The following is a 21,360-nucleotide window of genomic DNA, read 5'->3' as shown; positions in this document are numbered from 1 at the left end:
CAATTGTAATTTCTCTCACAGGTGTGAATGCTTATGTAAATTAGATATTTATGTATGTCACTTTCAATAAATTTGCTAAAATGTCTAAACATGTTTTCACTTTGGTTATTATTAGGTATTGTGTGTAGATGGGTGAGGGGAATTATTTTTAAATCCATTTTGAACTCTGGCTGTTAGAAAATGTGGAATAAGTCAAGGGCCATGAATACTTTCTGAAGGCACTGTATACGGCATATATAAGCCTAAAGTCTGTTACATATTGTGTTTGTACTGTATAGGCTACATATTCACAAATGCCGGTTTCATTACTTCTATTCAACTATTGACATTTTTTCCCCAAGACACTTTTATTGAGAGAATGAATGCAGTTTATGAAGTTCATGCAGATTTTTTTGTTGAGACATTTTAGTTACTTAGCAGAAGCTCCAATCCAGAGCAACTTACATCCTAAAATGACTGAGTTAGAACCACATATCACAGTCGTGACAAGTACAGTTTCCCTCAAAGTAGTTTGTACTTTTCTGGTGCTAGTAGCCAAAGTAAAAAAAATATTGTGTGGATATTTAAGATATTCTTTGAAGAGGTACGGTTGCAGATGTTTTTGGAAGTTGAACAGGGACACTGCTGTCTTAGCTTCAGGGGTACCAGGACAGAATAGCTTTGATTGGGCTAAACGGGAGCTGAATGGGCTAAAAAAAACTACATAAAAAAAACATTAGCTGACATGGGCTAGTTGATCTGGACATTTCTGACAAATTATAAATAGCTCTAAGGTATGCAATGACTAACATGACAAGAGGAACTGATGAGGCACTACCCAATCTCGAAATTGCACCTTCGTGAGATCTACCATTGCAACTTTCAAGAGTAAGTTCTTTAAAAAAAAATATATATATATATAATATAAATAACTAGACAAGTCAGTTCAGAACAAATTCATATATATATATACACACACACACAACTGTGAATACAGAGATGCATCTGTTTGTCGCAAATACCTATAGAAAATAATAATTAAAGTAGGGGAATGGATGAGAACCAGTCAGTATTTGGTGTGACCACCATTTTACCTCATGCAGTGAGTCACATCTCCTTCACATAGAGTTGATCAGGCTGTGAATTGTGGCCTGTGGAATGATTAAACACAGATGGGCTATGATGGGCTATGTACAGGTGCAATTAACTGTAAGCTGCTCTGACAGCTGATGCTTAAAGTTAGTGAGGGAGATAAGAGTCTCCAGCTTCAGTGATTTTTGCAATTCGTTCTAGTCATTGGCAGCAGAGAACTGTAAGGAAAGGCGGCCAAAAGAGGAATTGGCTTTGGGGGTGAAATATACCTGCTGGAGTGCGTGCTACGGGTGGGTGTTGCTATGGTGACCAGTGAGCTGAGATAAGGCAGGGCTTTACCTAGCAAAGACTTATAGATGACCTGGAGTCAGTGGGTTTGGCAACGAATAGGAAGCGAGGGCCAGCCAAGGATAGCATACAGGTCGCAGTGGTGGGTAGTATATGGGGCTTTGGTGACAAAACGGACGGCACTGTGATAGACTGCATTCAATTTGCTGAGTAGAGTGTTGGAGGCTTTTTGTAAATGACATCGCCGAAGTCAAGGATCGGTAGTATAGTCAGTTTTACGAGGGTATGTTTGGCAACATGAGTGAAGGATGCTTTGTTGTGAACCTTTGTACCTTGTCAGCTTCGGTTACTAGTCCAATGCTCTAACCACTAGGCTACCCTGCCGCCCAGTTACTTAAATGATATAGTAGATATAATGGCAAAAAAAGCAACATATTGTGGATATACAGGTGCAGTTAATTAGAGGATACATTTAAATATTGCTGGCAGAGGCAAGGGGATGAAAAGTCTTAAGGAGAGACATTTATACAAAGAAAGCTGTACGGAGACAGTGTTGTAATGGGAACAGAAGGGAGGAAGTTATGTTGTATAGGATGAGCTTGGGGCATACAGGATTTAATTCCTCTTTGAAATTGATAGGGTAAGATGGTACTGGAATGTGTGTATGGTAGACGAAACGGTTTAACATGTATTAATATTTTGTGGAATGTATGATGTAGAAAGGGAGAGTTTATTTGATTAGGGTGGGATTGGGTGGGGGGTTTGGGAGCAGTGAGGTTTGTAGGGATTTATTTGATTAGAAATCCAGATATGTTTTCGAATACCCATACTAAAATGCTGTATACTAAACTAGTTGAACGTACTAGAGCTTCACCTGTCCACCGGAATGTGGGGGGGGGGGGGGGGGGGGGCTAGCTAGAGAACACCTCACTCTGACCATTTTACTCGCCCTAGTAGTGCTGGTTAGGCCATTTTCATTTTATATCGAGCGTTGGTGACACCGACCATATTCATCCAGTGTTTAGCATTCGTAAATTCATCAGTTATTCTGCGCGAGAATGCTCTGAAATCGGAGTAGTAGTTAATTATACTGTCTGGCAAGTTCGATGTATTAGTAGCCAACTAAAGTTGGGTAGATAGCTAACATATCAGTCAGTACCTACTGCTCTAATGCTATGCGGTTTGTAAGGATGTAGCTAATAAATTGTCAGCCAACATAGCGTGTAACGTAAGTTATTTTAAAAGTGATTACATTGCTCAACATTTTTTACAATTTGTCATAATTAGTTAAAACAATTAATTTGTTTTCGCCTTCGTTAGACTTCGGCTGCAAAGTTTCCGCCATTCCCTTCAAATCTGAAAAGGTGAAGCCACGCCCATTTTCGGAAGAAATGCATTATGGGTCCTAAAAGCACGGAAAGAGTCCACTGCATGTGTACTTCGTATTTTGGCGAATTTAGCACGAGTTTCGGGAACTTTTGACATACTAACTATATCCATACTATGACCAGTATACTATATACTCAAATCCCGTCACAAATAGTGCGGTTAGTAGCAGAGTATTCAGCTAAGGTTAAGTGAAGATAATAATTGGAGGGTGGTCTTACACTCCAGTACAGTAGGTGGCGGTGTATGCACCTTTCAGTTGGTTGCGATCCGAAAATACAAATGTAAATAAGTAGTAAACGGAAGTGAATAGTGATCAAGAACAATTTTCACGTTAGCGTTTTTGTTTTGTTATTTAGACAATAATCAACACTCTGGAACTCAATGCGATTCATTTTAACTGCAAACATAATATATTTAACTCGGGTAGTCTTTAATTCGCGTTGAAGACAGGACTTGGTTGATAGATGTTATCTAGGTAACGCTAGCTAGCTGCTAACGTTAGTTAACAATGGCTAACGGTATGGTTTTTCACACTCAAATAGCCTCGATTATGGAGGTGCTAGCGAATGCAGCCGTGGCAGAGATCTGTAAACTCGTAGACGACGACTATGCAGTGTTTCGTTTGGAAATAACTCAAAGCCAGAAAGAAAACAGGGGATTGCGGAGGAAACTACAGCTACTGGAACTGAAGGTGTCACGGGAGCGCGCAGAGAGGACAATACGAGATCGCGTCCTCGCCAGTCGTCCCAGTAGTGTCAAGATCCTCGACCGATACAGAGGAATGGCAAGAGGTACATTTTGTTGAACGCCCCGTTACCTTCTGGACATGTGTTCTGATGTGTTACGCAGAATTGGGTCTTGGTCAGTTTTTGGATAATATACAATACTTACCCTGATTATTAAGCTATCTTGCAATATTTGATTTATGTTTACCTTCATTTGACCAAGTAGGTCAATAAAGAAAAATATACTTTTGCACAGAGACACGCTGGCCATTTTTCCTGAATACCCATACTTGTAAATAGTAGGGTGTTAAGGGTCAAAATTAAACAGTTTCTGGTGTTATACTTTGTATTACATGTTATAGAGAAGCTAATCAAATCAAATGTTATTTGTCACATACACATAGTTAGCAGATGTTAATGCGAGTGTAGCGAAATGCTTCTCAGGAACACAACACTTTATTTCATGAGGATAGGACTTATTATTGCTGAAATATCTTATTTTCCAAGTGATTTTCCAAGGTCAAAGGTTGCGGACTGGTCAAGGTTAATCCCTAGTCCAGGGGTTTCAATTAAGCCCAAAACAACCAGGTGTGGGGAATTCCATACTAATTAGTGAAATTAATTAATCAATTATTTACAAGGGAGTGGCGAAAATACCGCAAACACTCTGCACTAGTCAGTCTGTGCCCTAGTCAATACTGACACCAAATCACTTGTCTGGGTTCTTAATTTCAACACATTTAGTCTATTATCTCAAGATCGGGTGTGTGCAACTCAATATTATGAAGGTGTTCTTAATGTTTTGTAAACACGGTGTATATTATATATTTTTTAAGGGATGGATCAGCCTTAATATTGAGGATAGATTGTTGCTTCCATCAATGTAATTGTCTGCATAATTTCCAATCCCCCATATATTTTTGGGGTAAATATATGTATGTACATACATACACATTCATATGCACACTTTTTTAGGATATACCTTTATTAGTTCCTGCAAACCCTACCACCTTTCCCCCAATTGGAGTAAACTAATAAACAATAACACTTAGGCTTCTACCTTCAGTTTATACATATTATACACATCTCGCTCTCTCATCAAATATCAGTATATAGGTGCATTAATATGGTACATAGTGCAGCAATGGTGACTTATATGGTCATAAGTGTACAGTAACAGTGCAAACATGATGAGCAGTAGCAGCATTGGTAACAGGTTATATACATAGAATATGTAGTGTACAGTGCAGTATGCATTAGTATTTAAAAATGTTTACACTACGGAGTAAGATGCCACGCACACACGCACACCAGGGGTAATAAGAGTACATATAATTGGGATTACATAATCCTGAACAAAAATCAGGTTAACTATTTCCCAATTAGTAAGAGTTAGTCTATATAGAACAGTTATGTTCTATTCAGTAGCCTTACTGATTAGGTCTAACTGATTAGGCCTAGAGTGTCAAATAATATGCCCAAACCTGTGCCGTGCCACCTACATTAACACACACACACACAGCCTAACACAGACACACATTTCTCACTAAGTCTGAATTGTAACGCAGAAGGTTGCCCTACAAGTCTACACAGCTTACTTCTAAGGTAGGGCTACACCTGAGTTGGGTTACATTGTAATGTTATGTTTGGTCTTGATGAGTTACTCTAGTGATGGGAGGTTAAACTGCACCGTTTCCAGCAAATAATTAGCCTAGGCTGAGACAGTGAGCTTCCTGCTAGCCACCTGCCTAGCAAGATGGATGGGACACATTTTAAATTCACAAGTATTTAGCTTTTATCGATTGTATGCCTGTAGCCACTGAATTCTGGTAGTTTACACTTAAAAAAAATATTTAAAAAATAAACATCAATCACAAAATTCCCGGCTTGCACAAAACAGACTCGGCAGAGCAGAGACCAACAGATGCATATCTGTATTCACAGTCATGTGAAATCCATAGATTAGAGCCTAATGAATTCATTTCAATTTACTGCTTTCCTTATATGAACTGTAATTCAGTAAAATCTTTGAAATTGTTGCGTTTTTATATTTCTGTTCAGTATAGACCTTTCACATAGCGTCCATTGTTTGTCTCGTCACATAACATCCTATAAATAGTAGGCATTTTTTGCAGGCAAAAATAGCTGATAATCACATATGGGATGTACTACCAAAATGAATGAATGGCGGAGAACAGTGCATTAGATGAAGCATTGATAGAATGGATGAACCTAGTAAATTGGTATTTGTTGTTTAGGGCATTCATTTTGACTAAACAGTACATTTTTCTAAATAGTATGCTTTAGTATACAGTATGCAGTTTAAGTAAGAAGTAGGGAAGCCAGATTTGGGGATGGCCAGTATCCAATTCTAACCAGATTCTTGATTTACAGATTTTCTTATTGTCATACTAAATAAAAAGAATGTGATGCATGGAATATAATCAATAAATAGTATATCAAGAAGTTATGAAAAGTGTTATCTTGCATCCTTGCCAATTGAAAGACAGTGTCAATAGACTACAATATAGTGTTGAACATTGACAGTACCTAATCACCTCTTTTCCCCCAATAACTCTTTCAGGTGAAGGACATCTCACCGGAGGCCACAGGAGCTTTGTAAAGCCGGCGGGACACAATACATGGAGAGATGACCAACCCATAGCTGTAGATGAGGGGAGTGGAACCTCAACCCAGCACGTTATCGTGATAGAGGTTAGTGTCATAGTGTCACATTTAGAAATTACAGTACATCAAATGTGACCTGTTTATTTCAGAAAGGGTCCACTCAGCTATTAAAATCAAATGACATTTTACATGCGCCGAATACAACGGGTGTAGGCTTTACCATGAAAATACTAACACAAGAGAGTACAATATGCTAGCATGGAGCTATATACAGGGAGTACCAGTATCAGATCAGTGTGCAGGTACAAGATATTTGAGGTGTAGTATGTACATGAAGGTGGGGTGAAGTGACACAGCATCAGGAGAGATGATAATAATAATAATAAGAGAACAGAGTAGCAGCGGCATATGATAAGTGTAAAATGTTGTCGTTAACTTGGTGTTTGTGTGTGTGAGTGTCAGTTTTAGTTTGAGTGTGTGTATTTACAGTGGGGTCTGAAATGATTGACACCCTTGATAAAGATGAGCAACAATGACTCTATAAAAATAAAAAAATAAAATACTGAGCTGTATTGTCTGCAAAAATTTTTTTGGGGGAAATTATATTATTCTATACTAATACATTTGCTCAGAGAATCCAGGTAGCATCCACATAAATGTAGAAGTGTTTATAAACATATAATCTTATTTACAATGAATGTGACTCCATAATGACAATACATTATTTACCATTAATTTCTATTGGGCACAAAATAATCTGAAACAACCAAAACAAACAGAAAATGCCTCCAGCAAGCAAGTATGTAGGGTCACAAGCTTGATGTAGTAATTGTTTGCTAGGAATATGGGACTAAATACTAAACTTGTGACTACTTTATTTCTATGAATCTTTAGGGGTGTTAATTTTAACCCCTACATTTTTAAGAAAAAAATATTGACTGACTTGTCCAGAAGAATCTAAACGTGACTGCTGCGGTAGAGAGAGAGAGAGAGAGAGAGAAATGTATGCATCTGCTCTTTGCTTTTCGCAAAGGTGGCGCATGTAACTTGTTGGTCAAACATAAGTCATCAAAGCGGCAGTAGGTTACAGTCATAGTCTCTCTGTGTGGGGCAAGTTAGGAGTTATCTAATCAATAGAAGATGGAATTAAAATGCTGGAATTAAACATTGAAGGACAAGGATAGGCTACAACGACCAAGAGCCAACGGGTAGGCTGTAATTTAAACTCTGAATGGAGTTTGTTTTGTTTGTAACTGTAGGATGGGAGAGCGCATGCAGCCTAGCTAGCTAGCCTAACTAGCTTCTCCCGGTTTGATGCAGGTAGCCACTATGAAATCCTAATGAAAGATAAATAACCTAGCTATGCTAGCTATTAGTTCGGAACGGGTATTTATATTAAAACAAATTTTATGCATATCAGGATGGAAAAGCCCCAGGTCCAATTCGGAAAGGGTCCAACTTTTTAGACCCATGAAGGTCTCTAGTCCCAGGGACCCCAGCTTGGGAATTATTTTGGAGGGGACTATGTTGTTGAACGCTGAGCTGTAGTCTATGAACCACATCCTCACATAGTTATTTCCCATCTTGTTCAGGTGGGAAACGTCAGTATGAAGTGCAATTGAGATTCTCTCATCTGTGGATCTGTTGGGGCGGTATGTGAATTATAGTGGGTCCAGGTGGTCTGGGATGATGGTGTTTATGTGTGTCATGGCCAGCCTTTTAAAGCACTTCATAATTACAGATGTGAGTGCTACAGGGCGGTGGTTATTTAGGCATGTAACCTTGGAGTTCTTGGGAAAAGAGACAATGGTGGTCTGTTTGAAACATGTTGGGATTACAGACTGAGAAGGAAAATGTCTGAAGACACTTGTAAACTGGTCTGCGCATGCTTTGAGAACACACTCTGGTATTCCGTCTGGCCCGGAGGCCTTGCGACTGTTGACCTGTTTAAAAGTTTTAGTCACATCAGCAACGAAGAGCGAGATCAATCAGTCATCTGGAACAACTGGGGCTTTCACACAAGACTCAGTATTGTATTCCTCGACGTGAGCATGAAAGGTATTTAGCTCTTTTGGAAGTTCTGCACCACTGGGTGTCTCACAGCTGGGTTTCCCTTTGTAATCCATAATCATCTGCGACCCCTGCCACATACGACGAGCACCGGAACCGGTGTAATAGGATTCCACCTTCCTCCTACATTGTCCTTTTGCATGTTTAATGTCTCATCCACGCACATAGTGGGCTTTCTTGTATGTGTCCGTATCCCATCCATGTAAGCAGTAGCGCAAGCCTTTATCCCAGCGCAGATATTGTATGTAATCCATGTTTTTTTGGTTTGGATACGTTTGTATGGCCACTGTGGAGATGACTCCTGAAGGCTATCAGATGAACTCAGGAACATATTCCATATGTACATATCCAATATCCCAATTTGCTTACATATACATCCTAATTTATCAGCCATAGGGGAGCTTGTGAGACTTCTCCACGACATTGTTATCCGATTCAACTGATGTAGCAATAATAACCTCCTTTCTTGTGTCAGTCTGCAGATGCAGAGGCTGCAGGTCCTGAAGGATCGTCTCTGGTCAAGAAGGAGAGGACTGAAGGAGAGGACCCACTGCACAGCGGAGACATCCAGACTGGAGTAGTGGCTACAGTGGCACCTGTAGCCACGGAGGACCTCACGACTGCCGCCTCGCCCCAGCCCAGGACCGGAAGCAGCATCACGGAGGTCAGTGGAGCGCCGAACGCCGTCCTCAAGTCAGAGACAGACACCGAGACTTTAACTGTAACACACAGGCCATTATACACAAGATCTGACCACAGATCAGACAGACTGGGGCTGGGGAAACTGGGCTGTCCTCCTGCTCCTGGCTCAGAGTATTTACCGGTATTTCACCAGAGCCAGAGGATGGTTCATTCCCGTGGTGATAGTGACGCGTTACACTCTGGCGGTGATGATCCGTCTTGTTCTTACGCTACAGAGATGGACCCAGGCAACATATCCTTGGGTTTAGAGACACAGACTGATCTGTCTAGAGGGTACTGGAATGGGTACAATAGTAGTGTATACTCGGAAGGGTGCCTAGATAAGAAAGGGGAGGTTACAGTGGCAGATGAGGTGACTGTGAAAGTGGAGGACGACGCACCTCTGACATGGAATGTAGAAGGACACTCACAAGGCAGAGATTTCTTAGATTACAGAGGAATCTTAGAGACAAATCAAATTGTTGCCACCAACTCCCCTTTACACGCTTTCAGGGATCACGACCCAGTGTCCACATCAATGGCACCTTCCGATTCACATGGCTGTGTCCTTTTCGATCAGGTATTGAACTCAGAGGACCAAAGGGCCAAGGCGTGGGGAGGGGGACCAACTTCAGTCAATAGTAAAGATAAACGGTTCCTCTGCATGTTCTGTAACAAAGGCTTCAGCTGCCCCCAGAAGGTGGAGATCCACCAGAGGGTCCACACAGGGGTGAAACCCTTCAGCTGCCCCCAGTGTGAGAAGAGGTTTTCCCAGTCTGGTGACCTGAAGAGACACCAGAGGGTCCACACGGGGGAGAAACCCTTCAGCTGCCCCCAGTGTGAGAAGAGGTTCTCTCTGGCTGGCAACCTGAAGATGCACCTGAAGGTCCACAAGGGAGAGAGACCGTTTGCCTGTACACACTGCGGGAAGAGGTTCTCAGAGAGGAGCTACCTCAGGCTACACCAGCAGAAAAAACATTCTACTCTATAACATAGAAAGTAACCATTCCACTCGATAGCTTCTGACATTTAGATCAAACCCTTCATAAAGACAAAGATATTTGTTTTTAAAGATCCACAGATGCAAACGAGAGTAACAGATTTCAGTGTTTACTATTCCTGGGTAGAATATTGCATACAGACGTTGTGTGATGTATAAGGCATACACTGAGTGTACGAAACATTAGGAACAGCCTCAATTCACTTTTCCCATTGACCCTCAATGGCACACATACACAATCCATGTCTCAAGGCTTAAAAATCCTTCTTTGACCTGTCTCCTCCCCTTCATCAACACTGACTGATGTGTATTTAACAAGTAATGAGTCATAGCTTTCACCTGGTCAGTCTGTCAAGGAAAGAATGAGTATTCCTAATGTTTTGTACATAGTATATAAGCTTAAAAAGACTGTTACATATTTGTACTCTGTGTTTGTACTCTGCTACATGATGTTCACAAATGCCTCTTTCATTACTACCGTTCAACTACTTCATTCCCCCCCCCCCCAGATACTTTTAATGACAAAATGAGTGGAGTGTATCAAGTTAGCTGAGACATTACATTTACGTAATTTAGCAGGTGCTCTTATCCAGAGCGACTTAGAATTAGTTAATTAATCTTAAGATGGCTGGGTGAGAACCACATATCAAAGTCGTAGTAAATCAGAGCTCGACATTAAGGGGGAATTGCACCCGCAGATTTCGCCTCGCTCTTTGGCTTGCTCCCCAAGAAATGCTGGCGGCCATGACAGAAGCCGAATGTAAGTTGGCTTGGGGGTGTATATTTATGTGGGTGTTTCTTGGGTGTGTCCTTGGGTGTGTCCTTGGGTGTGTCCTTGCTACAACCATGACACATCAATCTGTCAGAACCTTGCCTGCAGGTCCCCTCCCTCTCAGTCACAACAAACAAACCAATCTCCTGCTTGTTGAGTTCAATAACTACAGGCAGATGGCAGGTGTATAGTGGGATGCCGACGGAAGCTTTGAATAGGTCAGTAGCCTACAGTGTAAAAAAATAAATAACAGGACAATAATGTGATTGCTAAACTTATGCAAATATTCTAAACTAAGTATCTTGATAACTTTCAAATGTAGTAACGGGTCCATGTTGAATAACCAATCCTTTACATAATACCGTAGAAGCAGTGTTCTGCTAACAGTGTGAACCTTTGACCTTTTTCATTGTCATTCCCAGCCAATACTGATACTCTATGCCTATCTGCATTTTGTCTGGTGGTAATGGGGCTGCCTTGGCAAACATATCAGTGGTCATACCTTTCTGTGTGGTGTCCCGTATACAACAGGAGTTCCCTGATCCTTGTGCAGAATACAGAGGCTCTCTCCCTCCCCATATTGACTCATACCATTTAATTAAATAATAAAAAAAGACGATACAAGTAAAAGTTGTCTAGTAACATTTTTATGCCGAGTGCCATGTTTCTCTCCATTCAGAGATGTCAGTATCAAGCCTGTCTGTAGGTCAGGACTCCAGCACATCATCTTGCAAGTCTCCAAGTGCTGGCTCCATAGATGCATCTGTGAACATATACACAGTCACTGTTGTATTACCAATGGCCGTTAGGATAGGTGATATCTGACACACTACTACGTCAAAGTTTGAACAGGTCAGACTAAACATACCTAATTCTTGTCTACCCGTCGACAATCGTTGTTGAGCAAACGAGGTGAGGCTGGAGGTGTGGTCTTTGCCAGCGTAGATCAGCTCCTGGACCAAAATACTGGTCGGTCACATGCAAACCACAGGAGTTTGGTGGCACCTTAATTGGAGAGGACGTGTTCATGGTAACAGCTGGAGCGGAATCAGTGGAATGGTATCAAATACATCCATGCGTTTGATGCAATTCCATTTGCGCCGTTCCAGACATTATTTTGAGTCGTCCTCCACTCAGCAGCCTCCACTGACACTAACACACGCAGAGCACTGATTGCATTATCAATGGAGGTTATGATTAGCACGGTGGAACCAACCCGATCGCTGTGTTCACCCTTCTATTTCCCTTCAGATATCATGATATGTGAAGTGAGATAGAAAGGTAAACGCAGCGATCAGGCTTGTTCCACCATGCTAGGTTGTGATGGTGAATTGGGGGGGGGGATCTCAAAACTGTTGACCTTTTTGACCAGGTTAAATTTGACCAACCTGATTCAAGTGTCCTCCCTGTTCCGTTTTTATAGGAATGCTCACAGCGAGGGAATGTCTGCGTGATGCTGAGGGTCCCCTTGCTGGTCTTCTCTGTGTTGGATGTTCGGCTGCAAACTGGACATTTCTCAAACAACTGCAGCAGTCGATCCTTATAAACAGTTTACTTCCTCATGTTATGAGGTGGTGTTGACCGGGAGGGCCTGTGACAGGGTGATATGATAGACAATTGCATTTTCTTATAAAGAAATGAGAATGCTTTTGATCATTCACTTCACAACCAAAATGATCTACTACTTGTATTTGCTTGGCTGGGTAATTACTAGTTTATCAAACCGGGTATTTTTGGTTTACAACTTTTTATATAACACACATTACCACTTGTTGATGAAGCTGTCTGTGTCACAAGGGTAGTTAACTTGGGTCAAGCTAATTCTAGGTCGTTGCCACAGTCAGAAACCCAGCCTATTTCTACAATTTATCTTATTAAAATTTTATTTTAAACCTAACCTTTACCACAATGCTAAACTATTGCCTAACCATAATCTTAAATTAAGAACAAACGGGGAAAATATTTCACATTTTAAATTAATTTTTAAGATGAGGTTCCAAACTCTGTTTTAGACGAGACTGACTTTATGATCAAAATGATCCTACTTCCCTGGTAGTCAATTTTGACACAATAATAAATGTTTCTGACTCATATCAATACCACAGAGGCTGTTTTCAAAGGGATTTGCTTTTTAGGGGCAGTTGCTCTTTAACGCTTGTTCTCATCTGGGAAAAGTAAAAGAAACAGTCAAAAATACTGGGACAAGTAGAATATAGATTTAAGATGTCCAAATGGACAAGTAAACAAAAAAATCACACAAATCAAAGAATCAAACAACTACTCCGATCAGAATTGGATCAGTGCTGAATGTCTTGAGCAAATAAGTATTTAATTCCTTTGTTATGGCAAGCCTAAATAAGTTCATGAGTACATAATAAAGTCACATAATAAATTGCATGGACTCACTCTGTGTACAATGACAGTGTTTAACATGACTACCTCATCGCTGTACCCCACAGATAGAATTATCATCAAGGTCCCTCAGTTGAGCAGTGAATTTCAAACACCGACTCAACCACAAAGACCAGGGATGTTTACCAATACCTCGCAATACAGAGTTTAATGGCTGTGATCGATGGAAAACTCGGGATGCATCTACAACATTGTAGTTAGTCCACAATACTAACCTAATAGACAGAGTGAAAAGAAGGAAGCCTGTACAGAATAAAAAATATTCCAAAACATGCATCTTGTTTGCAACAAGGCACTAAAGTAATCCTGCAAAAAATGTGCTAAAGCAATTCACTTTTTGTCCTGAATACAAATTGTTATGTTTGAGGAAAATCAACACATTACTGAGTATCACTGTTATGGGTATGATTGTAATCGTGAAGGACTGGGGAGTTTCGGAATAAAAAGAAACGGAATGGAGCTAACCACAGGCACAATCCTAGAGTAAAACCTGGTTCAGTCTGCTTTCCACCAGCCCCTGGGAGAAGAATTCACCTTTCAGCAGGACAATAACCTGTAAACACAAGGCCAAATCTACACTGGGGTTGCTTACCAAGAAGACTGTGAATGTTTCTCAGTGGCCGAGTTACTGTAGTTTTGACGTAACAATAGGGCAAGACCTGAAAATGGTTGTCTTGCAGTGATCAACAATCAATTTGACGGAGCTTAAAGAATTTTGAAAAGAATAATGGGCAAATGTTGCAAAATCCAGATGTGGAAAGCTCTTAGAGACTTACCCAGAAAGACTCAGCTGTAATCGCTGCCAAAGGTGCTTCTAACATGTATTGACTCAGGGGTGTGAATAGCTATGTAAATGAGATGTAATTTTCAATAAATTTGCAAAAATGTCTAAATAAAGGTATGAAGTTAGGGAGGGGCAATTTGCCTTGCTGCTCCGTAGGCAAGTACCATGGTATTTTAGTGGATGCGAGCTTCGACTGAAAGCCAGTGGAGTGTGCGGAGGAGCGGGGTGACATGGGAGAACTTGGGAAGTTGCGGCGTTCTAGATAAGTTGCAGGGGTTTGATGGCACAGGAGGGGAGCCCATCCAACAGAGATTTGCAGTCGTGTAAACAGGAGATGACCACAGCCTGGATTAGGACCTGCGCAGCTTCCTTTGTGTTGGGTCGTACTTTACAGATGTTGTAGAGCATGAACCTGCAGGAGCGAGTCATTGCATTGATATTCTTTGCACTCTGAGAGAGGGACACCGTGGAGTTGTCAACCGTGATGGAGAGGAATTGGAGCTGGCAGGCCTTCCCCTGGAGTATAAGCAGCTCCGTCTTGTCGAGGTTGAACTTGAGGGGGTGGGCCGACATCCAAGATAAGATGTCTGCCAGGCACGCAGAGAAACGTGTATGTGGTTTTCATATGGTGTATTTAGAACTTGTTTCTGTTTAATAAACACAAAATGGGACTGTTCATTCTGACTTTCATTGAGACTCTCTTTAGTATACATCACCTCTGATCTCGACCTATTCTGCATAAACCTGACAGGGCTTTATAACCATCATACACTTACTAAATATACCCACACACTAACCTACTGTACACGTCAAAATAGTTTAGTCAGGTTTGTCTGATGACTTTTGACTTAGCTGATCATAGCTGACTTGTTTTTACCCACAACATATTCATGTCCACCATGATGGGTTTAACAACAATGAAGTCATTATATAACTACAGTATAGGACTCAAACATAGTGGGGATGGGTAAACACTCCATGTTGAAAATGTGTTAATTATCTGTGTGTACGTACCTGGGGGAGTGTATGTCTGTGTAATCTGTATCACCTCTCTCTTCCAGGAGGAGGAGGGTCCAGAGGTGCTGCTGGTGAAGGAGGAGGGTCTGGGGATCCCTGAGGGGAACATGGTCATGGAGGACAACCAGACTACACCTCCTCCTGAACCCACAGAGGAACCAGCTGAGCAGCACAGGACCACACACAGTCTCACTGAGGTGAGCCCACTGTGAACCACAGTCTGTTTGGTATTAGGTCAGGGCCAGTATCCACAAAGCCTCTCAGAGTAGGAGTGCTGATCTAGGATCAGTTTAAAACCTTTAGATAATAATGATTAAGACTATAGACAGGTGGGGACCTGATCCTTGATAGATACTCTTACTTTGAGGCTCTTAATTTTGTCTTAAGTGTGGGACCATGCCTTTGAATGACCAAACCATTAAGTGTTAAATAATCAAGTTATTAGCACATAGTATCAAATCAACTAACAAGTTTGCATAGTATTCATAGCAATCCCTCATTGCCCAATCAGAAGATGCTCCATAGCAGGGTGCTCATATCAGATTTCTGGATCCAACATCCTCTCACTCTGTATCTCTTACAGTCAGTAGACATGGAGGATGGGAAGCCTGATCTGCTGCTGGTCAAAGAGGAGACAATAGAAGACGGACCAGAGAGCATTGATCTGCTGAGTGGACTAAAGATGGGGGAGCAAGGTAAGGGAGAAATATATACAGCCTACATACAGTAATAGATCTTCAATGGGAATAGTGATGCACCTGGTTATTATTCTTGTCTTCATTCATAAAATGAAATCAATACAACTTATGTTTACATAGAAAAACACACATTATAATGTATGAACTTGACCAGGTAATTGACAGACAATTTATGTAGAGTTATTCTCCATGTTTTTAGTCTATTTTCTAACCTCTTCCTCTAGATGGTTGGCCAGAGGCTAACAGAGGGGACTGGGCAGTCATCTTGAATTCCCAGACCCAGACGGGTGCAGCCAAGGGCCCGGGGGATGACATCATTGAGCAGGGCAGAACCAGAGGTGACATAGTGGAGGTCAGTGGATGGGACAGCATCCTCAACTCTGGGCTGGGGAACAACACTGTTAACCAGAAACAGACAGTCGAACACAAAACACCAACTGAATTTAGTCTCCATGACAACAGACTGGCTGAGATCAGAGTGAGGCATAGATTTGGCCTGCGGGGACAAGGAGGTGTTGGTACGCGGCGGGAGAGAACAGACACAGACTCAGCTAGCGATTCACCGTCCTGCTCTTATAGTTGTGATTGAGAGACTGATGGCGCCTCAGGTTAACCCCCTAAAAGGTGCAGCCTTCAGCCTGCCTTCTATAGGATCTATCAACTGGAACATGGACCCTGCAACAACACAGACACTCCCTGGTTAGGCTGCCAACTATGCCAAGCCAGTTTTTCACACTCGTCCAACCTGAAGAGGCACCTGGAAGTCCACACAAGAGAAACCTTTAGGCTGCCCCAGTGTGAGGAATGGTTTTCCCATCAGCACGACCAGCTGAAAATGCACCTGAAGGTCCACACAAGAGAGAGGCCGTTCGCTTGTAGGTACTGCACGTTTTCAGAGGAGCCTCATTATATACAAAAGTATGTGGACACCTATTCAAATTAGTGGATTAGGCTATTTCAGCCACATCCGTTATGACAGGTGTATAAAATTGAGCACACAGCCATGCAACCTCCATAGACAAACATTGGCAGTAGAATGGCCTTACGTAAGAGCTCGGTGACTTTCAACGTGGCACTGTCATAAGATGCCACCTTTCCAAAATGTCAATTCGTCAAATGTCTGCCCTGCTAGAGCTGCCCCAGTAAAATGTAAGCACTGTTATTGTGAAGTGTAAATGTCTAGGCTCAGCAGCGAAGTAGTAGTAGGCCACACAAGTTCACAGAACGGGGCCACCGAGTGCTGAAGCGCACAAAAATCATCTGTTCTCAGTTGCAACACTCACTACCGAGTTCCAAACTGCCTCTGGAAGCAACGTCAGCACAATAACTGTTCCATCGAGGGCTTAATGAAATGGGTTTCCATGGCCGAGCAGCCGCACACAATTCTAAGATCACCATGCACAATGCCAAACGTCTGCTGGAGTCGTGTAAAGCTCGCCGCCATTGGACTCTGGAGCAGTGGAAACGCGTTCTCTGGAGTGATGAATCACACTTTACCATCTGGCAGTCTGATGGACGAATCTGGGTTTGGTGGGTGCCAGGAGAAAGCTTCCTGCACCAATGCATAGTGGCAACTGTAAAGTTTGGTGGATGAGGAATAATGGTCTGGAGCTGTTTTTCATGGTTCGGGCTAGGCCCCTTAGTTCCAGTGAATGGAAATCTTAACGCTACAGCGTACAATGATGACATTCTAGACTTTGCGGCAACAGTTTGGGGCCCTTTCCTGTCCCAGCAGGACAGTGCCCCCGTGCACAAAGCGAGGTCCATACAGAAATGGTTTGTCGATCGGTATGGAAGAACTTGACTGGCCTGCACAGAGCCATGACCTCAACCCCAGCGAACACCTTTGGGATGAATTGGAACGCCGACTGCGAGCCAGGCCTAATCGCCCAACATCAGTGCCTGACCTCACTAATGCTCTTGTGGTTGAATGGTAGCAAGTCCTTGCAGCAATGTTCCACATCTAGTGGAAAGCCTTCCCAGAAGAGTGGAGGCTGTTATAGCAGCAAAGGGGGGGGACCAACTCCATATTAGTGCCCTTGATTTCGGAATGAGATGTACCTCTGGATACACCAGCAAAAATGCACACGGCCCATGTATAGACTATAGTGATATGTAAAGTAGGTGAATTGAGGGAAGAATGAGTATGATGAAGCAGAGTAGATGATGTAGTGATGGTTGGTGTGATGCTGTCTGTAAAAATTCTACACTATTGAAAAGTGACAATCCTGACCTATTGTTTGATGCTGGTGTTTTATAAGGAGGGAATGATAGTGCCTTAATTTGTGTTTACTTGACATGAAGATGTGTGTAATGTTGAACCTTTCCCAAAGTATTCTAAAATGAATTTGATCAAAGTGAGGGTACCAGATTTACAGAAAAAGTCAAGCGTTACCATAGTGAGAAAAGTTATTATTTTTGTCACGTATCGTTTTTTGTGCAATAATAGTACTGTACTTCACGCTATGTGAGTGTATGACCATTTTGTTGAAATTGAATACAAAATTGACTCTGTGCGGACTGACTTGGTTATTTTTGTATTATTACAGGGATCTGAGTTTCTGTTATCAGTCGAACCAAAACGTTAAACTTAATTATTGAATAAATGCATATAGACAGTTTTTATAATAAACTCCAATGGCTCCATACAGTTAGGTGCTTGCATCAGTGTCAGAGACAGATTTGACTGTGGCTAACGTTTGATAATTATCATGTCATGTTTCTGTGTGTACAGCAAAGAGTTTATTTAATAAACATTTTATATGCACTTCTGTACAATTTGTGTTCACAGTCTGCAGTCCATGAAGACCTGAGGATATCTGGTGTTGCTGGCAGGAGAGACTGGGCCTCTGAGGTGGCTGGTCACAAACCTTGGCTCCTGATCAGGACCCTGAATCAGGAGCCATCGCTCTTCCTTCCCGAGTCGGAACGGGGACCGAATCGCGAGGGGCTGAGACTCCACCAATACACAGAACACAATCAGTGGACAGGTGGACTGAACAACAGTCCTGGTGGTCATCAGAGAGACAGAGGCTCCAGTCAGGGATCCAGTCTGCAGCCCAGACCCTTCTCCTCACAGTCTCAGTGCAGGGATGAAGCAGGGCCTGGGGCTGATAGAGGCAGACCCTCCTGTTCCTATGATACAAACACCACAGTATCCATGATGAACAGAGCAGGTCACCCTGAGCTTCAGCCTTTACAGAGAGTGGTGGGAGACCCCCCTGGTGATAGTCTAGCAGCAAGTCTGTCTTCTCCTTCAGGGTCTCGTCTAATGCCTGTTGACTGGGTTCATAGAAGTCCTGAACCTGTGTCTAGCCTTCCTCAGCTACCTCATGGTTACCCCACCAATACAGACAGGGTCAGGATGGGCTTTCACCACAAGAGGTACCTAGCCTATAACACAGCACACAATCCAAACAACACCCAAACAATGGCTAGAGGTCAAGGAGGGAGCTCAAACACTAACCACCTGAGGGTGGTGGCTCCTGCTTCTACCTCCTCTGGTGTCATTGGATCACAACGTGGGAGGCCTAGCGTTAGCACAGACGAAGAAAAGCCATACACCTGCCCCACATGTGGGAAACGCTTTGCTAAGGCGACCTATGTGAAGAAGCACCAGACCATTCACATCAAGGAGAAGCCCTTCAAGTGCAAATTATGTTACAAGAGCTTCTCCTTCCTGAGTTACCTTATCAGACACAGGAGTGTCCACAACAGGGAGAAATCATAGCATTGTGTCCTGAGATGTACACAGGGGATATCTGGAAACAATTATTTAGCTGAAATATTATATTTCACATGTGAAATGTCCTGGAGTTTTAGGGGGATTACCAAGTCCCTCAGTTGAGCATCTGGGTAAACTCACATTCTCACATGATACAGACATGTTGTTTGGTGTGCTGGCATAGCCAAAACACTGCCATGTTACTGAAGTGTAACACTGTATTCCCCCTCTGAATTTGGTTTTGCTTATGTTCTATTCATAATAAATATGTCCCTCTTTTTTTTATTTTTATAACTGTTATAATCCCCCCCCCTACACACGCACACACACAATCAGGTTGTACCTGTTCCTTTATTTACTAAAATGGTGATCAAAATACACCCTCTTTTTATAACACCTTTATAACAAGCCAGGTCTGTTGAGATGAAGAGGTCCAAAAACAACCCCTACTGTGTCCCTTTCCCCTATAGCCCTCCCATGGCACTGGGTAGAAGGTTGGACTTCTCCCTAATCAGATATTTGTCATCCTCCCCTCTATCAACTTTCATCTCCCATGTCTTTTATGTGTACTATTGTTATGCATCTCCCATGTCTTTTATGTGTACTATTGTTATGCATCTTCCATGGTTGTAGCAAACATTGCCGCTCAATAATTAACTTCCTCAGCCACACAAGTCATTGCCTGACGAATCAAACTGAATTGTTCCGATGCTCTATCGTTCGCTACGTGCTGCCATCATTGAAGTCGTTTGTGGTGACGTCAAAATGAGGGGTGTTTTACAAAACAAAGTCATCAGCGATTGGATCATTTCTAACCAGTCAGTGTCAAAGACAATTATGAATTTTCAAAACGCAGCCTTACCCAATGTGTGTTCTGGCTTTGGCCCAACCCATCAGTTTCTGGGGCCAATCAGAACAGTTAGAATGTGTTTGAATGAGTCTACTCAGATCCAGACTCATTGCGGAGCATTTGGCATAGCGTTTGGTTAGCCAGGCAAAACAAGTCACACTCAAAGTTAGCTGTATTTATACTGACGTACGTCACCATGTCAATAGCCTGAAGGCTGCAGGTCTTGTGATGACTGGGGTAAAATATTAAACATGAACGAATGTGCACCTGTACTTGAGATTTGCAGAGTGACTGGATGGCTCTTCAAACTGTTTAGGAGGGTAATTAACCACACGCCCCTCATTAACCCTTTTGTTAACTTGTCATTTGAAATGGGTTTGCGTAAACTGTTTTCAGAGACAGGAATCCTAGGCTCGAAGAAGGACAGTTGAATAGTTACCTTGCTGAGGTGATGTAGATGGAATAAAGGAATACCATTTTTGTTCTACTATGTTCTTGCTAACACACTGTTCCTTCTAAACAATTATGCTCTGCTTGAAAGATACTGTGGTTATCATGAGGAGGATTTTTAAAATGTATTATTAGGATCCCCATTAGCCAACACCAATGGTGAAAGCTAGTCTTACCGGGGTCCAACACAACGAAAAAGACATTAGACAAAATATATATATATATATATATAGTGTGTGTGTGTGTGTGTGTGTGTGTGTGTGTGTGTGTGTGTGTGTGTGTGTGTGTGTGTGTGTGTGTGTGTGTGTGTGTGTGTGTGTGTGTGTGTGTGTGTGTGTGTGTGTGTGTGAGAGAATCAGTTACACACGTCAATACATCCACACAACAGGTAGGTGACATGGGGGGGAGGCATTGTGTCGTGAGGTGTTGATTTATTTGTTTTTTTGCTAACCAGGTTTGCTGTTCACTTGCGCTGTATGAAATTGAATGGAGTTCCATGCAATCCCGGCTCTGTATAATACTGTACGTTGCCTTGAATTTGTTCTGGACCTGGGGACTGTGAAAAGAACCATGGTGGTATGTCTGGTGTGGTAAGTGTGCGTGTGTCAGTGCTGTGTGTAAGTTCACCATGCAAACAATGTGGAATTTTGTTACACATTCATGTTTGTTATAAAAACTAGAAGTGATGCAGTCATTTCTCAACTCTTAGACAAGAGAGACTGGCATACAGAGTATTGATATTAGCCCTCCGATTACAATGAAGAGCAAAAAGTGCCACTCTGTTCATGGCCAGCCGCAGCT

At 42.2% G+C, this 21,360-nt stretch overlaps 4 protein-coding genes across 10 annotated transcripts in view; 2 read left to right on the top strand and 2 right to left on the bottom strand.

Moving 5' to 3' along the window:
• LOC110498461 (zinc finger and SCAN domain-containing protein 2) overlaps positions 1-21,360 on the top strand; it is a 771,911-nt gene that overhangs the window by 285,995 nt on the left and 464,556 nt on the right. Inside the window, exons 6-7 of one of the 5 annotated variants that reach the window (XM_036953700.1) lie at positions 15,760-15,887; positions 18,327-19,843. The exons of the other annotated variants lie outside the window; for them this stretch is intronic. Coding sequence (XP_036809595.1) covers positions 15,760-15,887; positions 18,327-19,265 — 1,067 coding nt within the window. The 3' untranslated portion in view covers positions 19,266-19,843. Of the gene's footprint in view, positions 1-15,759; positions 15,888-18,326; positions 19,844-21,360 lie in introns of those variants that run through there. 5 annotated transcript variants of the gene reach the window in all.
• LOC110498465 (zinc finger protein 34) overlaps positions 1-21,360 on the bottom strand; it is a 210,005-nt gene that overhangs the window by 88,669 nt on the left and 99,976 nt on the right. The gene's annotated exons all lie outside the window — the stretch shown is intronic.
• LOC110498508 (zinc finger protein with KRAB and SCAN domains 8-like) overlaps positions 1-21,360 on the bottom strand; it is a 116,181-nt gene that overhangs the window by 56,814 nt on the left and 38,007 nt on the right. The window lies entirely within an intron of this gene.
• LOC118941338 (zinc finger protein 311-like) lies at positions 2,681-13,018 on the top strand. 2 transcript variants are annotated; one of them, XM_036953785.1, is made up of 4 exons: positions 2,754-3,539; positions 6,058-6,188; positions 8,647-8,835; positions 12,048-13,018. In XM_036953785.1, exons 1-4 carry the CDS (start codon positions 3,257-3,259, stop codon positions 12,168-12,170), a joined length of 726 nt encoding a protein of 241 aa, XP_036809680.1. In that variant the 5' UTR covers positions 2,754-3,256; the 3' UTR covers positions 12,171-13,018. The 2 variants fall into 2 exon arrangements, with proteins under 2 accessions (XP_036809679.1, XP_036809680.1); XM_036953784.1 differs by lacking the exon at positions 12,048-13,018 and having other exon boundaries at positions 2,681-3,539; positions 8,647-11,858.

The sequence above is a fragment of the Oncorhynchus mykiss genome, chromosome 19, assembly GCF_013265735.2.
Source record: "Oncorhynchus mykiss isolate Arlee chromosome 19, USDA_OmykA_1.1, whole genome shotgun sequence".
NCBI classification, from domain to species: Eukaryota; Metazoa; Chordata; class Actinopteri; order Salmoniformes; family Salmonidae; genus Oncorhynchus; species Oncorhynchus mykiss.
This window is presented reverse-complemented; position numbering and strand designations above follow the sequence as displayed.